This window comes from Hyposmocoma kahamanoa, unplaced genomic scaffold (assembly GCF_003589595.1).
Source record: "Hyposmocoma kahamanoa isolate Upper Pololo Valley unplaced genomic scaffold, ASM358959v1 202, whole genome shotgun sequence".
Taxonomy (NCBI): Eukaryota; Metazoa; Arthropoda; class Insecta; order Lepidoptera; family Cosmopterigidae; genus Hyposmocoma; species Hyposmocoma kahamanoa.
Genome location: NW_020653726.1, coordinates 9,807,794 through 9,827,263, shown reverse-complemented (window position 1 = coordinate 9,827,263; position 19,470 = coordinate 9,807,794). Strand labels below are relative to the sequence as shown.

The 19,470-nt window shown below is 36.1% G+C and overlaps 4 protein-coding genes across 4 annotated transcripts; 2 read left to right on the top strand and 2 right to left on the bottom strand.

Moving 5' to 3' along the window:
• Positions 1-4,118: 4,118 nt before the first annotated feature.
• On the top strand, positions 4,119-4,936 carry LOC113227185 (histidine-rich glycoprotein-like). The gene has a single exon (XM_026460070.1). The coding sequence runs from the start codon at positions 4,205-4,207 to the stop codon at positions 4,934-4,936; it is 732 nt and encodes a 243-aa protein (XP_026315855.1). The 5' UTR covers positions 4,119-4,204.
• Positions 4,937-5,439: 503 nt separating this feature from the next.
• On the top strand, positions 5,440-6,440 carry LOC113226946 (histidine-rich glycoprotein-like). Its single transcript, XM_026459763.1, has 2 exons — positions 5,440-5,462; positions 5,571-6,440. The coding sequence occupies exon 2, from the start codon at positions 5,573-5,575 to the stop codon at positions 6,422-6,424; it is 852 nt and encodes a 283-aa protein (XP_026315548.1). The 5' UTR covers positions 5,440-5,462; positions 5,571-5,572; the 3' UTR covers positions 6,425-6,440.
• A 129-nt stretch (positions 6,441-6,569) lies between these two features.
• Positions 6,570-8,321, bottom strand: LOC113226947 (eukaryotic translation initiation factor 3 subunit K). The gene is made up of 4 exons (XM_026459764.1): positions 8,153-8,321; positions 7,803-8,022; positions 7,143-7,362; positions 6,570-6,921 (listed from the first exon to the last, which is right to left on the bottom strand). The coding sequence occupies exons 1-4, from the start codon at positions 8,203-8,205 to the stop codon at positions 6,770-6,772; spliced, it is 645 nt and encodes a 214-aa protein (XP_026315549.1). The 5' UTR covers positions 8,206-8,321; the 3' UTR covers positions 6,570-6,769.
• Positions 8,322-14,310: 5,989 nt separating this feature from the next.
• Positions 14,311-17,145, bottom strand: LOC113226926 (TATA-box-binding protein). Its single transcript, XM_026459733.1, has 4 exons — positions 16,639-17,145; positions 16,298-16,431; positions 14,828-15,071; positions 14,311-14,686 (listed from the first exon to the last, which is right to left on the bottom strand). Exons 1-4 carry the CDS (start codon positions 16,909-16,911, stop codon positions 14,411-14,413), a joined length of 927 nt encoding a protein of 308 aa, XP_026315518.1. The 5' UTR covers positions 16,912-17,145; the 3' UTR covers positions 14,311-14,410.
• Positions 17,146-19,470: the final 2,325 nt, after the last annotated feature.

The following is a 19,470-nucleotide window of genomic DNA, read 5'->3' as shown; positions in this document are numbered from 1 at the left end:
TAATTTCACAAAAAATAATTGAATACCAATTCAATAAAAATTTAATTTATACATATGTGATCATACTGCCTCTGTGGCCGAACGGTTACAATGTCGAACTGCCACACGGAAGTCCCGAGTTCGATTCCTGTGCCGGGACAAATATTTGTATGGCCTACATTTATTTCTCTCGTAAGTTGGGATGTAATTTGTGTTTGTCTTGTGTGTGACCATGGCACCCACGATACAGGGTTTCCCTATTGTGGGGCTATGAGTGTGTGCGCGTTATATTAAATAAATCATAATAAATTATATATAAGTATCTAAGATAAATTCAGAAGCATATCGAAGGACTTTAAATTAATTACATGATAAATAAGATTTTGTCATAGGTGTTCTTTAATATTAGTTATAATCACTTTTATTCAGAAGGAACGCTTTTAAATGTTTACAGTAAACTTTTGATTGTAAATTGACACGTGATTTTAAATTTTAATTATCATAACTTCTTCTTTCTTCTTATGCGATTGTTTCATAAATTAAAAAGATATCAAAAAGCTTTAAACTGAAATCGAAAGTACATTACCTATGAATAAATCGACACGACTTTTTTTAAATAAAACTACATATATCCAAAATATTGACATTAAACGCTCCCATACATTTAATATGACATTCGAGGTTTTCATGGTGTCGCCATCTCTGAGGTACCGGATTCGATCCCCGGCCGCGTCAGTGTAGAAACTAACTTTAGTGTAGAAAAATGTTTGTGGTATCGTCGTTGTTTCCGATTTCCATAACACAAGTGCTTTAGCTACTCACTTTGGGATCAGAGCACGTACACACATCAAAAAAAGTTTGCGATCACTTCGAAAAACTGAAATCTTTTTTGTTACTGTAGATTATATTATGATTTTTTCTTCTTTTTAGATTCTTTATTTAAAAATAAATTAGAACATAAAACAATGACCCCGTTCAATTGTTTTTTCATATAAAAAGGCTTTCAGTCCTAGCTTATGGCTCATTCAGAAATCTGATTTAGTCAATTATAAGCGATTCAAGATATTTTTCGCGGAAAGTTGTGATTGAAAAAATGCCAAGAGGATTATCAGAGGTTTTACGAGCTAGAATAGTAACTTTGAGGGAAGAAGGATACACCACGAGAGTAATAGCACGCAGACTTGCTATATCCCAATCCTGTGTCGTGGCTACGTTGCAGAGGTATCACGGAATGGGGAATTTAGCTGACCGACCCCGCAGCGGTCGCCCAACTGTTTTGACAGCTGCCCAAAAGCGCTATATTAGATTGCTGGCAGCCCGTGATCCAACAATCAACGCCACTAAAATAAAAGCAGAAGTCAGGGCCGCCTCTGGGCTTGAAGTTAGCACGCAGACCGTTCGCAATTGCTTGCACCAGGCTGGATTACGAGCACGGAGGTCTTGGCGAGCTCCGCTCAATTCCCGGCAACGTCAACAACGAAGATTGCAGTGGGCTAGACTTCGGCAAAATGAAGAAGGTGAGGACGAAAACATTTGGCAAAACTGTCTCTTCGTTGACGAATCCCGAATCAGCACTCATCCAGATAACCGACGTGTCCGTGTCTGGAGAAGACCAGGCGACCGTGAAAGACAAAGAACTGCCACTGGAACAGTTCAGCAAGGCGGAAAATCGGTGTCCTTTTGGGGTGGCATTATGATTGGAGCTAGAACGCCTTTGATCCCGTATCGGGGCTTCATGACAGCAGACATGTACAAAGCAGTTGCTATTGATGATATCGTCAGACCATTCTGAGTAAACCATGGGCACCAATTTGTACTGGTCGATGATAATGCGCCCGCACATCGAGCTCAACGAGTCAATGCTGCTCTTCAAGAATACGATATCACACGATTAGACTGGCCTGCCGGCTCGCCCGACTTAAACTCAATAGAGCACGCGTGGGATGCTCTTAAACGAGCAGTATGGAACCGTGAGCCACGTCCCCAGACAGTTCCAGAGCTCAGGGAAGCCGCTATTGAAGAATGGGATAGGTTACCCCAGGAAATGCTGGATAACTTGATCCTCAGCATGCCCAGGAGGATCTTCGCATGTATTCGAGCCAGGGGAGGAGTTATTTTATATTGAATTCACACCTTTTAATAATAAATTCTTGTTTAAGTTTAATTAAACAGTCTTTTTCTTTCTATGAAATTTCTATCACTATTACATTATGATTAATGGCTCAATTTTTTTAAATAAATAATAAAAAATAGTTTTATATTTTAATTTCAAACAGGGTATTCCTATTTAAAGAAAGCATACAACATAGATTTTTTCTTGATAAAGTTAAATTTAAAGAATTATAGGAGCTTATGCTATTGATCGCAAACTTTTTTTGATGTGTGTATGTGATGTTGTCTAATGTAATATAGTCAATTATTTAGTCAAGTGTGAATTGTCCATAAAAATCACTACACTAAAAAACGGTGGACGCGTAGATGTCGTGTTTCTAAGTGTTACCCATAGTACAGTTGATGTGGAAATAAATAAGCGTAAACTTTTCATCGATTTTATTCATTTTTTATTCTTTTCATCTCAGTTATTTAAATAAGTCTATTACAATGATAACATTATATTTCATTAATTTAACACTTCACTGCTCCGATAATTTTTATTCACGGTCAGCTACAGACCTAATTGCCAAAACGGGTAAAGTTCAAACTAAAACATATAGTTAACACGGATAAAGAGAAACAAAAACAAATTAAAATTAAAGAAATGATATATATTTTCATAAACTTTTATACGAAAATTATTTTATGCTCATAGAAATTAACAGCTATACCACACCTACTACAGCTTTTTAAAATCAATAAATAACACGTCGAATGACAAGAGATGACAACCGTGATTCTTTGTTTTACATAAACTAATTTTATAAATTTATAGTATATTTACAAAAATACTGTAAGTACTTACTTATTAAACTTATTCTTTGGTTGAAGTAGCTGCCTGGTCAACGGATGCATCACCGAGGTGAACTGAAAGCTCCTTAGCGAGAAGTTTCGCCCGAGGCCCCCATGCAAGGACCCAGGATTTTCAAAGCACAAATACCTACCTACTAGACCATAGGTTGGCGACTTCCATCCTGTCGCGGTTCTCGGCTGCTCGGGCTGCGGAGCCCTCGCCTCCCATGCTTGCGTGGACAGGGGAGAGGGCCACGATGACAACACAATACCCAGCGTCCATGGACCGACGGTCATAGGGCCTTTAACCATTGTTACAACGGATGCCAGTGCGCTCCAGAGTAACCACTATTTTGGAGCTGGCAAGATCCCGGTGGATGATGTTATTGATAGCTGAATATGGGTCCACACAGACTCAAAGGGGAATATCTGGCCACAATTTTATTTATCAAATCTTTATTTTTTATTCAATATTTTGAGGGCTAACAAAAACATCCTATCTGCCTACCAAGGTTACCATATAAGTTATTGTTCACATTGCGTTATATAGTAAATATTATTTTCTAAGTAGGTAACTAGTTTTTTCACGAGAATCACATAAAGTAGCATAACGATACGAAAACGTATTTTTGAAGTTCTATTACTACATAATTTATGATAGCGGTAAAAATTGTAAAAAATTAGTATGGTTGTAAAAATTACCAAATTTCTAAATAAGTGACTTTGTTTTTTTTTGTTATACTACAGCTGATTCATGTTTTGGGTCGAGTATCTACCTACCTAAGTATAAACATTTAGTATGATGATATACTCTCGTGTTTTCAGAGGGGTTTCCATATATTTAAGTAGTTGTACTTATTGTTGACTAGAATCGCTCCCTATAATAACATAAAGTAAAAGATGTGTACCACGTAGTATTTACTATATTTGGGTGCGAAGTGCCAGTCAACCGGAAATTGCGTTACGAAACTACTTCCTTTTTCTTTTCCGGTAATGAAGCGTAACATGAAGCACTAACAATGACAATTTCGACCACAAATAGGAAAGATATACAAGATAATGAGTAGGCCTGCTGATACACGGGAATGTCGCAATAACAATAATCAGCGGGTAATTAGGCGTAGCGCATGCCGAGCGCGCCGCCGTGCCGTCCTTGTCCAATGGTTTCACCAACTGCAACCTGCAACTTTAAAGATATAAATGCTCTCTCGGACTCTTGCAAATTCAGTTCAGTCCCGGTACCCAAACATTCAACAAGAAATTTTAAAAACAAACGACAATGAGGACGTTAGTCGCCCTAGCTGTGCTGGGATGTGCTCTGGCCGCCTGTTCGGGTCGTGAGATTGACGAACCCGATCTCGTGGCGGCGGCCAGTCATCACAAGGGGCATCACCACGAGGAGGGAGGCGGTAAATCGCATCACGCCCATCATCATCACGAACACGGGGAGAAGGGCCATAAAGGACACAAGGGACACCACCATCACCACAAAGGCGAGCATGGTGATCATCATAAGCACCACCATGAGGGACATCATCACGAGCACGGCGGCGGTCACAAGAAGCATTGGGACGAACACGACCACCACGGTAAGCATCATGAGCACGGACACCACCACAAAGGAGGAAAGCACGGCCACAAAAAACACCACGACAAGGGAGAGGAAGTTGAAGGTTATCACAAGAAGTACCACAAAGACGAATACCACAAGGACCATCATTTCTACGACGATCATCATAAGGAAGGCAAGCACCATAAACACGGCAAGCACCACGGGCACCATGAAAAGAAAGGAGCCGGTCACAAGAAGGGCGGCCACCATCACTCTGGTCATCATGAGCATCACCACGGCAAGAAGGGTCACCATGATAAGCATCATTACGACGAGGACCACAAGGGCCACAAGGGACACCATGGCCACGAGGAGCATCACCATCACCACCACGACCATGGCAAGAAGGGCGGTCACGAAGGGCACAAGCACTGGGGATTCCATCATGGCAAGCACTGATAGTTATACGCCTAAAATATTTGTTATGTCGTTATTGTTATTTTGTACCTACTCTTGTAAATAAAATTGAATATTAAAAATATATATTAATTTATGCATATACGTGTGTAATTATTATTGCTCAAAGGCCGTATAAGTTTTATTTACTCAAAATGAACAATTCCATATCGTCAATGAGGCGCGCGTCCAAAAAATAAATTGGAATTTACTCTAAGCTTCTCGAACTTATAAAATCGTTACATTTTCAGTAACAAACAATAAACGGGTCAAATAAACTAAATTAAATTATTAACACAAACTCGCCAGCTACTCCGACGGAACTAATTGGGTTTAACCGTGGCCCGATGTCGTCACAACTCTGTCGCAGAATCAGTCGCCCAGAAATCAACAGCAATACGATTGCTAAAGATCGCTCTGTAATCGGCCGCAGATGAAAGCGTTATCTATAAATTCAACGAGCGGAAACTCTTGTGACACTGCACTGTCGGACCTCATAGCAGCCACGCCACTCGGGGAGCCACCGCAAGTAAGTTACTTAAACATACCTATTACGTAATTTATTATTAAACTTGAAAAATATAAATATCATTCATGGTACGTAGGTCATATTATTTCTATTTTATATATTTTTCAGAAATGAGGCTCTTTATATTATCGGCACTATTAGCCGGTATACTTATAACATCATCACATTCACGGAATGTAGCAGAGTTGAAAGGTGAAAAAGGTGTCGAAGAAAAAGCCGTAGCTGAATTGACTGCACCGAGCGCTCCCAGCGGACCTGACCAGTCAGCTGCAGGTACCGCCAGCGCCGCATCCGATCAAGCACTCGCCGGCACTGAGCACAAAAAAGCAAAAAATACGCACCACGAACAAGGTGGCGGTCACGAACACCACGCCGAACACCATAAGGAGCACGGAGACAAAGGTGAGAAAGGCTACAAATCACACCATCACCACGATAAAGGCGATCATGGCCACCACGAAAAACACCACCACGAAGGACACCATGGTGAGCACGGCGAAAGCAAAAAGAAGCACCACGACGAACATGATCACCACGGAGAGCACCACGAAGCAGCTCACGGTCACAAAGGTGGAAAATTCGGTCACAAAAAAGGGCACAAAAAGGGTTCGAAGACTACCGGATTTCACCATAAATCACACAAAGACGAATATCACAAGGAGCACAAATTTTACGACGATTTCCACAAGGGCGGGCATCATCACAAGCACGGTGACTTCCATGGCCACCACGACAAGAAAGAAGGACACCACAAGAAGGGTGGACACCACGAAAAGGGGCATCACGAGAAACATCACGGAAAGAAGGGACACCACGACAAAGGACACTACGACGAAGATCACAAGGGCCACAAAGGGCATCATGGCCACGAGGAACACCACGCACATCACCACGATTATGGCAAGAAAGGTGGACACGCGGGTGGCAAGGAGCATGGATACAGCCATGGCAAGAAATCATAAGACTACTAAAGTTGCTTATGATTTATTATGCTTTATTACTTATTCCTTGTTAATAAAAGTCATTGTTCGTAATTCTAAGTTTATTGTGATACATATATAATTAAGAATGAAGAATGAACTATAATGCCTTGTTATGTGCTATTTCGAAGTATCTGTTGCCTTGATTTTGTTGAATTGTTGTTAAAGATGTTTAAGTTCAAAACAAAATTTGTTGTAAGAAAAGTTGCAAGTTATTAAAATTGTTAATTTTGAAATCCTATCTTACGTTTTTATACACCCAAAAAAATATTTGTGATATTATTAGAAAGGAAAAATTATGAGTTTTGACAATCTTTATTTTTAAGTTCACAATAGTGCCATAAGTGGGGCCAGGTGGTCAAACTCAATCTTTTCAGTAATATTTTTAGTCTTAATGTTTTCATCTTGATTAGCTATGAAAATCAGATTAACTTCATCTCTCCAGCCATATTTCTTAACCCAGTGTTTCAAAGTTACGTCTGAAAAACAAAAGATAAATTCTTGAAAACAAACACTTTGTTTTTTAATTAGCTCCAAACTTTTGGTACCAAACCCTGCCAGGGTTAAGTAAAGCACTAAAATTGGTTTATTACAAAATCAGTTACAGTAAAGTTACTTAAATTAAGTATGTAATATATTGTAGGTAAATAAAAACAAATTAACCATTGTTATTATAATCATTATTTAAAACTTAACTTACCATCAATTCCACCCAGTAAATTAGCGAGGTTGTTCTTATCAATAGTCTGGAAAGTAATGCCAACCACATGACACACAAACTTCCTTATGGAATCATGGAAACCATTGATGCGGTTACACAATTCAGGCATTTGGTGCACTCTATTCCAGAACTGAGCAAAATCACACTGCTCTAGAATGTCTGCCAAATATTTTATCTGTGATATTGTCTCGTTTTCCACCTAAAAAATATGTTTCATATGTACTGTACAGATGGCAGCACATCAAGCTACACATTGATGAATCTTGTTCTGTTGACTGAAGGTGATATTCAAACAGTGGTATATAGCTTGATGTACTGTTGACTGTTACATTAAAAGAGTGATACATTTAATTTACATCTAGAATTTGTATTTTATAACATAAAACATGCATCTTATGCATATTCTTAACTATACTTTGATCCTTAAAGATTTATTCAAATATTAGCTCATTACTTATAAAGAATTAATCATTTAATGTTTTAAATATAATTCTTGCATAATCAAAACATATATATTGCCATAAAAGACACAATTAGTGGCAGAGTTATTGTACCACTGTCCTGGGTAATAAAACTCAGTTCCAATTCAAAACTTCTAGTAAATCTTGCTTTAAAATTCATAGAACTATTGGTACTTACCACAGATTCCAGAAGTAGGCACTTGCATAGAGTGAAATCTGTATGTGGGAAGTTAGTAAGGGCCTTTAGCAGAATCTGGCACGTAATGTCGGCATTAAACTTCTCTGGGTTGAATTGATATAGCTTCAGAACCGCCAAGTTGGCCTCCAAATCGTAAGTGTTCTCTCGAGACTGCATTTCCACATATCTTTCCAATGTTTGAAGATTAGCTGGGTTATACCTAAAAGTAATCCAAAATATGATTTGTTTAAACCTGTGATTCCCATTAAAAATTACGAAATTCGTTTCCTATTACACTTACACTTGAATCATAACCTATTTTCAAGTGGCAGATGTTGAAATAAACTAACCTTTCAATGCTCTTTAATATTGCGGCAACGGTCTGCTTCATAGGCTCTGCCATTTTATATTTCGCACGTAAATTTCACTCTTTTATAAAACCTTTAAAACAGAAAACAGATTTTTCGCGTGGCTTCTTCACTGTTTAGCAGAAATGAAATGACAGATGTATGACAACCGGGCTGCCAATGCCACGCGTTCAAAATCCCCAAAAATCAAGGATCAAATCCCCAAAGTGAGAGCAAATTTCACGTTCCCCATGAATAGCAAATTTATAAAATGAGATTATTTTATTTATTACATTTATAAATGAGATTAGACCTTTAGGATAGAAATAATCAATGAGTAAGTTAAATTTGTAAACTTGCCTCTAGGTGTACCTAAATTTAAAATTTAAAGTTGACGAGAGGCAAGTTGTGGTGTGAAAGTCCCAGCTCCTCGGCTCTGTTCTATAGTCCATTTGTTTAGGTACCTACTTAACTAAATGTAAACAACCTTGATACATCTTTTTATTGAAACATATACTTTACAAATCAATAGGCATAAAAATAGGCATGCAATTTGTATTTTGTATTTAAAGGTAAGTAAAAATCATTTTATAAATGTATATTTCATTAAATAGACATATCAAGATTGTTTGCATTTAGTTATAGATATATATATATATAGATAGATATATATAGAATCTTAGAATAATAACGCATAGAATCATAGTTTCATAAAAAACGAACTGTCACAAGTGAGGCAAAAATCAAATTCATGTAGGCGTAAGCAACTTGTATTTACGCTCGTCGGCACGCACACAAATATACAAATAATGATGCCATGGAATAACATTTCCCTCAAAAGTGGGGAAATTGTATCTTACTTAACTCATCGTTAAGTTAGAGGTGCCTACAGATTTGCTTGATTTTGTCGATCGTTACTGTCGATCAGGTGCCTACAGATATGCTCGATTTTGTCGATCGTTACTGTTGATCGACAACGTCAAGTGACAGGAATTTTCAAAAATTTATTTTTGGTAATCCTTATGGAAATGGCATTTATATCTGAACACACGAAGTCGGACACGACTTTTCTCATTTCTAAATCCAAGATGGCGGACACGTCTTTTCGAATAAATGCAATATGGGAATCGTTTTCGAGGTATTCGAGGTGCTCATCACGAATATGGCATTTATTTCTAAATCCAAGATGGCGGACATGACTTTTGAAATAAATGCAATATGGGTATCATTTTCGAGGTATTTGGGGGTGCTCATTACGAATATAGCACTTATTTCTAAATCCAAGATGGCGGACATGACTTTTCAAATAATAGCAAGTTGGGTGTCGTTTTCGAGGTATTTGGGGGTGCTCATTAAGAACATGGCACTAATTTCTAAATCCAAGATGGTGGGCACGATTTTTCGAATAACGGCAAGTTGGGTGTCATTTTCAAGGTATTAGGGGTTGCTCATTCCGAATATAGCACATATTTCTAAATCCAAGATGACAAAGAATTAGAAGAAGAAGAATTAGAATTCTTGTCCCCCATCTTGTATTCAGATATACATACCATTTCCTTATGGTTTACCAAAAATACATTTTTGAAAATTGTTGTCAACCATCTTGGATTTAGAAATTAATGCTACATTCGTAATAAGCACTCTAAAACTCCTCGAAAACGTCTATAATTCTCAATCGTTACTGTCGATCGACAATGTCGAGCAAATCTGTAGGCACCTTATTAAATACTACCCAATTCTTATTTAACTCATATATGAACAAAAACCTACAAGCGAGTTTAAGTGCGACTATCGAATTTGAATATATAAATAGCCTGATATTATCTGTGGGTATGTTTACATGAAAAGTACACGATAACAATTAAGAACCTGAACCTGAAAGTTATTTATACACGATTTTGGAGAACTGACGATGACTTTTTAGTCAGCGTTAGTTTCCTGAAATAATTTTAGTTAAGAACTTTCGAGTCTGGGCAAGACAATTTTTTAAATTAGTGTATGATGAACAAGAATAATGATTTTTCACAAGAAACTAATGAAGGCAAATACTAAATATATTTCGTAAAAATAGCTAACGTAAATTCCCTACAATGTTGTTGCGGTGGTGTACATTTGTAGAAATTTTGCAACCGTCGCGATATTGCCTATTCTCAAAAAATTACGTAATATAATTATTTTGAAACATAATAGCAAAATGGGGAGAAAAAACCCGTTACTTTGCAACATTTTCGTATCTTGTTGCAACGAAATAAATTTTCTGTTTTAGTGAATATTTACATAAAAATACAAGTTGAAACGCGTTACTTCCTTGTGGAATGTGATGTTAGTTCTATTTTATATTTGTCTTATCTATTTTTAAACCCAATTACCGCACATTTCGTCATTTTTAGCAAAAATTTTTGAGCTGCTCGCGGTGCAACTTGACCTTGAGCACTGACAGCCCGCTCGCTCGTGTAAGCCCATAGGGCGTCCTACAGTTTGCCTCACTTAGCGTGTGCGGGCTAGGTTTCTATGCGTTATTATTCTAAGTATAGAATATAATAAATACTGAGAATGAATAAATATTATTACATGTGGGAAATATTTCGTCTCCCAGCAAAAGTATAGAGAGCGCGCCTTCAGACAATCGGATCGGTAATAAAATCGGACGCTATTTCCGACTCGGACGCCACGTCACATCCGGTCCGATAATTATTATTAGATATTTTCCGATCCGATAATCGGATCGGACATGTATTGAGTGTACATACAATTATATGGTACGAGCGCCTTCCGATAATCGGATCAGACTATCGGATGGAAAAAACGGACGTGTATTGTCGCACTTTTGGCTGAAATTTAAAAAACGAACTAAACTTCGACTAGATGGCGAGTTATACAAGTTTCTCGTATTTATAAAACGAATTTTGCCTAGGGCCTGATTAAATTAAAAAATCAAAAGTTTTTAGTGCTTTATTGCCATTATATAAAGGGCAGGCGTTGGCACTTCGTAAAATTTTCAATCCGTTATATTTTTTAAACTAATGTAGATAGGAAGAGTATACCTTTAATTCGTGAAAGTAGCAAATAGGTAGCAATTATTGATAATACATACTTCTGGAAAATCTGCTCCCTTCATGCTGAACAAAGTGGCGACCAGATTGGTCAAATTTTTCTAAATTTCTCAGAATATATCAAAGGTAGCAATTCTTGAATATACACTCAGTTTCAGACGCCACAGGCGATCTGCCATCCTGACGGTCACGAAAAATCAAGAGGAGAGGAAAGGAAAAATGAACAGGAGAGTTAGTCATAATAAATGAAATAACGACTATTTTGTTTTATAGTAAACATCCACATCCGGACTACATTTGATACCTAACGGAATGTCGTATACCTAGTGTCGTTCCGTAACCCAAGCGCATGTATTCCACAAATGCCGCATAAAAAATTCCCACTGGTAGCGAGTAGGAATTCATACCTATTTTTTTTCTCGGTAGCAGGAAATGGAATGAAAATAGCACTAACTTAATCTTTGTAATAACCACAATGTAACGTTATTCAATACCTACCAATGAAGATCATTCCACTACCATCTTCCATATTTCCATCTGGAGGCTCGCGACATTCCACATACAGTACATCAAGCGGCCTAGCACTGACATTTATAATTCCTAGACTGAATAATATCCTACTTTATAAACCATACGACGTTAGCAGATACGTGTTATTAACATTGTCCTAAGAAGTTTTAGACAATGATCTTCTCTACATAGTTATAAACAAAGTACGCTAGTAGGTACATAAAATTATCGTTTGTTATAAAAACTTTAAAGGTTATAATGATTTAGATAGAAGAGTTATAGTACATAGATACCGTTGGGCAGAAGGAATAGCCACCTCACCACAATCAATCGATAGATTAGGTAGATTTTTTTTTATATGCAACACTTGTGAAGTCGAAGGTGGTCGAACCAGATATTTGGTTTTTAAAAAATTGTAATTATTTTGAACAGATATACGTTACATTTAACCTTATACAGATAGATATTTTACTTGAGTATAGAAGTGATCAAAAGCATTTTTTTTTTTGAAAAACTTATCACATCGCTTAGAAGACATTTCTAAGAAGAAAGTAGAAGAATTGATAACTCTTCGTCCGATTCGTTGGCAAATACTATGCCAGAGCATCGAGGACTCCATTCTCTCCCTAATGAACACCATTCTAACCCGTCTTTTAAAGATGTAAGTATATCTATTATCTTACCCGTATCGATTTTTATTCATCATCAGTTCTTAGATTGGGATCTTTCTACCAAATTGATAATGTCCATTGCTCTGACTAGGCACTACTGCCAAGAACTTAACGTCCCTTTCAAAACCTGACGGTATGTAACATCAGACCAACTCCTTAATCTCATGATCTCAAGGTCGCTCTTGTATGAAATGCTGATATAGCTTTATAATAGACAATTTGCTCACGGAGCCAAGCTGCAGAGCCTCGAACACCGTAGTCGGATAGTCTGCCTCTAAGTATTTTATAGAAGGAATATAATATTTCGTAGTATGTGCACAGATATTACGCCCCATCCGTTCCTTTCTACCGCCGATAAAGTAGATTTAAATAAATAAAAATAAAATCTGTCTTTTATAAATGACTAAAAACTGAAAAATTGTAATGTTAGCGTATTACAACCGCCATCGTCGCGGCGCGCAAGTTAGGCTCATCGAGTATATGTTATATTTCAAGCACTACAAATCATACCCACGTCCTGACTTGAGCATTGAGTAGAGTTCTGGAATATGACCCTTAAACGTTTTTGTAAACGACTTTTTAAGATTCCAACTAAAAAGCGTTTAAGTGAAAAGAGCTTTTTAAACGTACGTTTGAACGTTAAAAAATAAGCAGTTTTTTCCATGTCAACGGTTAACAACTACAAAAGTTAAACAACTTATGTTTTTGAACGCTTTAAAACGTCAATGAACAAAATGTAAATGTAATAATGTTATGTTATAAATAAAAATAAAACTCGTTTTTTTACAAATAACCTTATCTTAAAACGTTTAGTTAGTTAGGTCTACTCTTGCTTTTCGCTATCAACACAACATTACTGGCTTTTTTAAACTAAAGTCTGTGAGCTTAAACGTTTTTCTAAACGGTTTTATTCGTTTCAAACTAAAAAGCGTTTAAAAAAGCACGCTTTTTTTAAAATGAAAAGGGATAACGTTTAAACGTTTAAAAAATAAGCATTTTTTCCCATCTCTCACATAGAACAGACAACCACAAATTACACCCAAACTTACGAGAGTTATAAATAAAGGCCATATAAATATTATTCCCGGCCAGGGAATCGAACGCGGGGCCTCTGCGTAGCGGTCCAGCATTGTAAATTGTAAAGGTTTGAACAAATCAAAAGGGGCAGTTTTGGACATGTTTAAAGAGGGCATGAACTTACTTTTAGAAACTGTTTCTGAAGTTTAGAAGTTTCGAAACTAATTTTTCATTTGAAAACCATTTCCCGAAAGTTGAGATTTTCGTTTAGTGATGTTATTGGTTTCAACGTGCGATATGTAGTAGTAAATTAAATAATTAATAATTTAAAAAACATTAACTATTAGTGATGCCAAAGCAAATGAAGCTACATCTGCTAATATTTTTGTGTTAAAGTGGTTCTGTTTTTTTTTGTTATTATTGTTCTGGTACTAGTCCTGTGATTTTATAATTAATTACTTAGGACGATGTTAAGCGTTTATTTATTTTTTATATTGCACTTAATAATTTTAATTGAGTTTCACTTCCGTCCAAACTTTTTTTTTAATAGTCCTATATGTCGTAAACGATTTCTGGTAACGGATTTAATAAAAATATTTTGCAATAAATAAGTCATTTTCTTCACTGAAATTCATTAATTCAAAAGTGCCCCAAGTGGGTCCAAAGCTGCCCCTGCAAAGGCGTGGGGCAGCTTTAATTTTTGAGAACCTTCGCAAAAATGGGAATTCGGACAGAATTATAAACTTTATGATCATGCTCATTAAGAATTATTAAAGCCAAATAAAAATTCTAACTACTGCAGCAAATACAAATAAATAATAATGATTTAGGATTTTATATCCAAATGTAAAAAATGTCCAAAGGTGCATCCTTCTCCCCTAATTAATCAATAAAAATTTCAGATATAGATGAAAATTTACTTGTGTACTTAAATTCTATGTGTAGGACTTATTTACGAAAGCAACTTATTACAGTGAATTAATATATATTAAACATACTACTAATAATAATTACTGTTTTTTGAAGCTCTTCAAAATTGGATAAATATTATCAAATGCTTCATAAATCTCAGTTCGTACTTTTGCACCAGTTAATACAACTTTGCCAGATACAAAAATTAAAAGTACTATTCTAGGTTTAACCATACGATAAATAAGACCAGGAAAAAGTTCCGGTTCATACGAGCTAAACTGGCCATGAGTGAGTACCAGACCTTCAAGACGTATAGGAAATTTAACATCACAACTGCCCACCATGTTTTGGATTTTGAAATCTAAAAATTTTGCCTGAAAAATAAAAATAATTAGTTAGTAAGTTACGTAGAAACAAACATAAAAAATTTTTTGCATATTAAGGGTGCCATTTTTATGATGTGGCCAGCCTCAAGTTTTTGTATTATAAAAAAATTTAATTACTGATGCACTTACAGTAAAACCCAGTTTCTGAATAATCCTAGCATATTTTCTAGCAGCTAAACGTGAGTCCTCTTCACTTTTGGCACCAGTGCAAACCATTTTCCCTGATGAAAATATTAGTGCCGTAGTCCTTGGTTCCCTAATTCTCATAATGACAGCAGCAAACCGTTTCGGATTGTATTCTGCATTACGTGCATGGAGAGCAATTTTCTTAAGATCCAATTTGCAATTAAGGTTAACTGTTGACACAATATTCCTGTAAATAAAAAACATTGTTACCATTATGGTCACCCAATCAACTTATCATATATTTTTAAGTAGAATATGAAACACACACTCTTGATTATTGATTTATTTAAAGTCACTTGTACCCATAGTGTTAGTTACAAAGTCACTTAAAAATTAATATTAGTAACATTATTAATTTTTAAGTATACATTTAACACAACTAAATTTTTTGTGCGCAATACATGCTGCATTTGATAACTGGCAATGCCGATGTGGGGAGCAAAACAGCCAGGCTCAAATGGAAAGGCGACGGCGGGGATGGCCGAGAATGCGTTGGCAGAACGATCTTAATTCATAAACGAACAATATCTTGTTATATACTTTTAATTAGGCATTCATTTAACTGACGACATTTGTGACCTAAACGGTGGTGTTGTTGCTACGGTAATCATAGTACAGGAATATCCTAATATGAAACCACATAATTGGTGTGGTGTCAATAATATTATTAATACATTATATCAATTTATAGCTACAAGAGCAGTACACTGAAGAAAATGGATTTGTGAACAAGTTCTGGCGATTCTTTTTTAATAATACGAAGATTGAACATTCAAAAAAATTCCTTCAATCCGGCCACATTAAAACCGACTTCTTCTAACATACCGTGTCAGACGCTATACCAACTAAGCCACAATTTTTCTATGTGCTTGTTGTCGTGTCTTTGTATTTGGTTTTTCAATGACTTTTTAGTAATTTCACAAAAAATAATTGAATACCAATTCAATAAAAATTTAAGATTCTTTTTTGTTGGAAACAGGTTGACTCAGTAGTGGTTCCACTTCCCATCCGGTTTCGTGCACTGTCCAGTAACCAATTATTATGTCAATAAACCTTGGCAAATAGATGTAACTCCACAAAGTTTTCAGGTCGGTTTTTTTAAATAAAAAAGATATAATTTATAATGCTATAACATATTTCAATATATGTAACCAAAGCTGTCAGCCAGTAAAACATTGTATTATATTATTATCATTAACACATTTTATACAATGATAAATACATTACCACGTTAGATGTACAGTCAACAGCACAAACTATAAACTTTTGTTTGAATACTTAGTTTTATTTCCGCTTGAATAATTTGATGTTATACAAGCTCAAGACAATTTATTGAGAAATATCTTCCTAATCATGACTTAAAATTTAATGCTACATTTGATATATTTAGCAGAATTTAATAAGAATACAAACTGTAATTGTGGCAGAATTCCTGGGTCTGCAGAGTGGGGTGTCATTGGAGTCATTGGTTGTGCTGGACTGGCCTGGCTAAGCATTTGCTGCCCTGCCAAACTGCTACTTGTAATCATTGGGGACATCAAATTTTGCTGAAAACAATTACAATAATATGCATCAACACAGAAATGGATATCAAAAGTCAAAACTATACACTGTAATCTAATCTAAAAATTAAATTCACATAGTCTCAAACTGAACCAATTTGAGTATTAAAACGATTTAATTATATTACATTGCATCAGACATTATAAAAGTATTAAAACCAGTAACAGATAAACTTAATATAAATAAATTACCGGTGTTTGTGGCTGCATCATCTGTTGCGGAGTGGAATAACTGGCAGTAGGAGCGTATGTGTGCATAGACCGTTGAGGAGTCCCCATGAGAGACGCACCAAACCCAACTAAAGGCGAAGAGCCCAGTGCAGCGAGCGAATGTTGCTGCTGTTGTTGATTTTGCAGCTGCTGCTGCTGCATAGCATTGGGTAGGATCTGTTGATCCTCTTCCGGCTGGTGCAGCGGCGTCCCAATACCAGGAATATTGTACGGACTTGGAAGCATTTGATCCATATTGATGTTTAGTCTTGACTCTTATATAAACCTTAATAATTTCACAAAGAAAACATTGAAATTCTTGAAACACATGCAAAGGTACACACTGCCGTATTAAAATTCCTTGAAATAAAGCAGTTATCCAGAAAAATAAGTTGAACACAAAATTCAATATATTTTACCAAGCTCTGTGAAACCAAACCGTCCGCGTGCTGTCATTTTGACAGTTAACATTAATGTTGCTAATTTCACCAGTTTTCATTTTATTAACTTGGCACTGCACGATCTTTACCATTATTTTACCATCATTAAAAATGGAATGCAATTTTTTTTTATCAAACAACCTGTTTTAGCACAGACATTATATCTAGATAGACGCCGCAAATGTACGTACTTCGCGTGCCCAAAGTAAGTGAAATTCACTTACTTGCCGCTGCTACACTTCAGAACGCGCTCGACCGTTATTGTAGATAAACACCAGTCGAAAACGCGAAAAATGCATACTTGTGCCGTTATAAACTGCAAAAGCATCATAACTGTGGGTAAACGAGTAAACAGGGACGTTTACTTCCACGGGCAAGTGATTTTGTAATCAGAAGATGCATAATTTATTTTAATTTAATTTATTTTTTAATTTATTTGCCTGTCAAGTATAAAAAAAAAAAAAAACAATTATTTTGGTTTTGTATGAATTTCGAGAAAACAAATATGCAACCCGGTGTATGCCTCATTTTGTAATACATTGCGGCTTTTACTTGGTACGATATATTTGTGATCCTTTGTTAATACGCCATGAATATCGAACGAACGCACTTTTGCATAATGCATGCAGTTTCTGTGGTACGGCCGCTTGTACATTTTTTGACCAAATTTAACATTTAGTGATGTATACGTTACGCAATACTATTCTTGATTCTGATCGATTTTGGAAACAAAGGGACGAAAATTATTATGTCCTTAGCAATATTATAAAAATATTCTATAACTCTTTTGTTATAACGTTTAGTACCGTTTCGTTTTTTTTTTCAGTTTTATAGTATCTATTATCAGTAGTATCTGTACTTTCGATAATTTTTGCAGCACGTTGCCTCGAATGTCCGAATACACGCAAAATAAGCGCCTTGTCGTCGAGTTGCGGATACCAGCCCGTTGCACCAAGTACCAAGTACAGTGAGCAAATAATTACTTATTAATTATTATTATTATTTAATTATTACGAGTAATAGAAAAATATATATATAATGCAAAGAATTAACAGCGTGCTGTCTTTACAAAAAACCTGGAGTTGGTCATACGTATGAGTTCGTTGCTTTCGAGGACGAAGGTGGTCCAGTTTGTCCCACCTAAGATGCTATCCCAATAAGCAGAGTTAGAAATCCGAGAAATAATAAACAAATAACAAAAATTTCACACGTGGCTATCATTAAATAAACCTTTTCTGACTAATAAGATTTACTATAATTTGTCAGTAGTAACATTTTCAATTGTCTTGCCATTCATAAATTTGATCAATTACTAACAGAAAACCATCTAGTAAAATTAATTAAGACAGTCGCAAGTTCATATATTGACGTGCGTTTTCATCATTTAAGTCAATCGATAAGATCTTCTATTACAAAAAGACAGTTATATAATAAGCTTATATTATTCTAGAACAATAATTTTAATATTTGAAGTTGATTAATAATTAAAGTTAAATTATTAAGTAATCAAAATTTTATAAAAACAACTTTTAATAAAGGACATAACTATCTTGTTTTGGTATTTTTCTACTATATTAATATTTCACGACTACTTGTAATCTACACGAATATTTGAATTGATTAATTGAATGTAATACGTGTATTCCGTTCAATCAATCGATTTAGCGCGGAAGGTGGTTTCCCTCACTAAATTGTTCTGGTGACGTCATGATGGTTATGTAAAAGTGGTTCGCCCGGTTTTCCTACAAATGGCTGTACTTGCGGCGTCTATCTAGATGTATGTCTGTATGTTTTAGCGAAGATGTTTACTATAAATGAAATGCTATCCGACGTGTCTACTGCATATCAACAACAATATATTAGAGTCTGGCAAACGAAAGCTGGCAGAAACAAGGGCGGCAAATTTAAAAAATCTTGATCTTAGAAAAACACTAACAAAGTCCAGAATACACAATTTGATATTTGTATTTGGTTGAAAAATTGGTTAGACTCAATGATCTTATACACGTAAACCCATGTCATATTTTTTCTTTCTACGGATAACTCCAGATGGAAATTAATGATAGTGATAGTATGGGATAATATTAAAAACATTTTTCGTTTTCAGTAAAACCAAATTGAAGAAAGTATGGGCGTAAAACTATTTCCTGTGGGGTAGCTTGCGCGCAGGCGTAGGCGGTGGGGAAGAAGGCGAACGCTGTTCGCTGCTCGCCTAATTCCCTAGTTAGGCCAGCGGATAGGGGACGTGATCCCCTACCCGCATTACACGGTCTCACCCGTCTGGGGGCACGGGTCAAGCCAATCCTGGTGGGAACGGGATGGCCGGCGGCGTCGTTGTGGTGATTCTGTGGGATTCCACGGCGCCCGCAACACC

Excerpts from the sequence above, each read along its gene's own strand:
- LOC113226946 (XM_026459763.1), top strand. The coding sequence starts at position 5,573 with ATGAGGCTCTTTATATTATCGGCACTATTAGCCGGTATACTTATAACA.
- LOC113227185 (XM_026460070.1), top strand. The coding sequence starts at position 4,205 with ATGAGGACGTTAGTCGCCCTAGCTGTGCTGGGATGTGCTCTGGCCGCC.
- LOC113226947 (XM_026459764.1), bottom strand. The coding sequence starts at position 8,205 with ATGGCAGAGCCTATGAAGCAGACCGTTGCCGCAATATTAAAGAGCATT. Across the intron at positions 8,023-8,152 it reads ATATTAAAGAGCATTGAAAG|GTATAACCCAGCTAATCTTC; the intron begins GTTAGTTTATTT and ends GATTACTTTTAG. Across the intron at positions 7,363-7,802 it reads GCCTACTTCTGGAATCTGTG|GTGGAAAACGAGACAATATC; the intron begins GTAAGTACCAAT and ends CATATTTTTTAG.
- LOC113226926 (XM_026459733.1), bottom strand. The coding sequence starts at position 16,911 with ATGGATCAAATGCTTCCAAGTCCGTACAATATTCCTGGTATTGGGACG. Across the intron at positions 15,072-16,297 it reads GGAATTCTGCCACAATTACA|GAATATTGTGTCAACAGTTA; the intron begins GTTTGTATTCTT and ends TTTTATTTACAG. Across the intron at positions 14,687-14,827 it reads TTCAGAAACTGGGTTTTACT|GCAAAATTTTTAGATTTCAA; the intron begins GTAAGTGCATCA and ends TTTATTTTTCAG.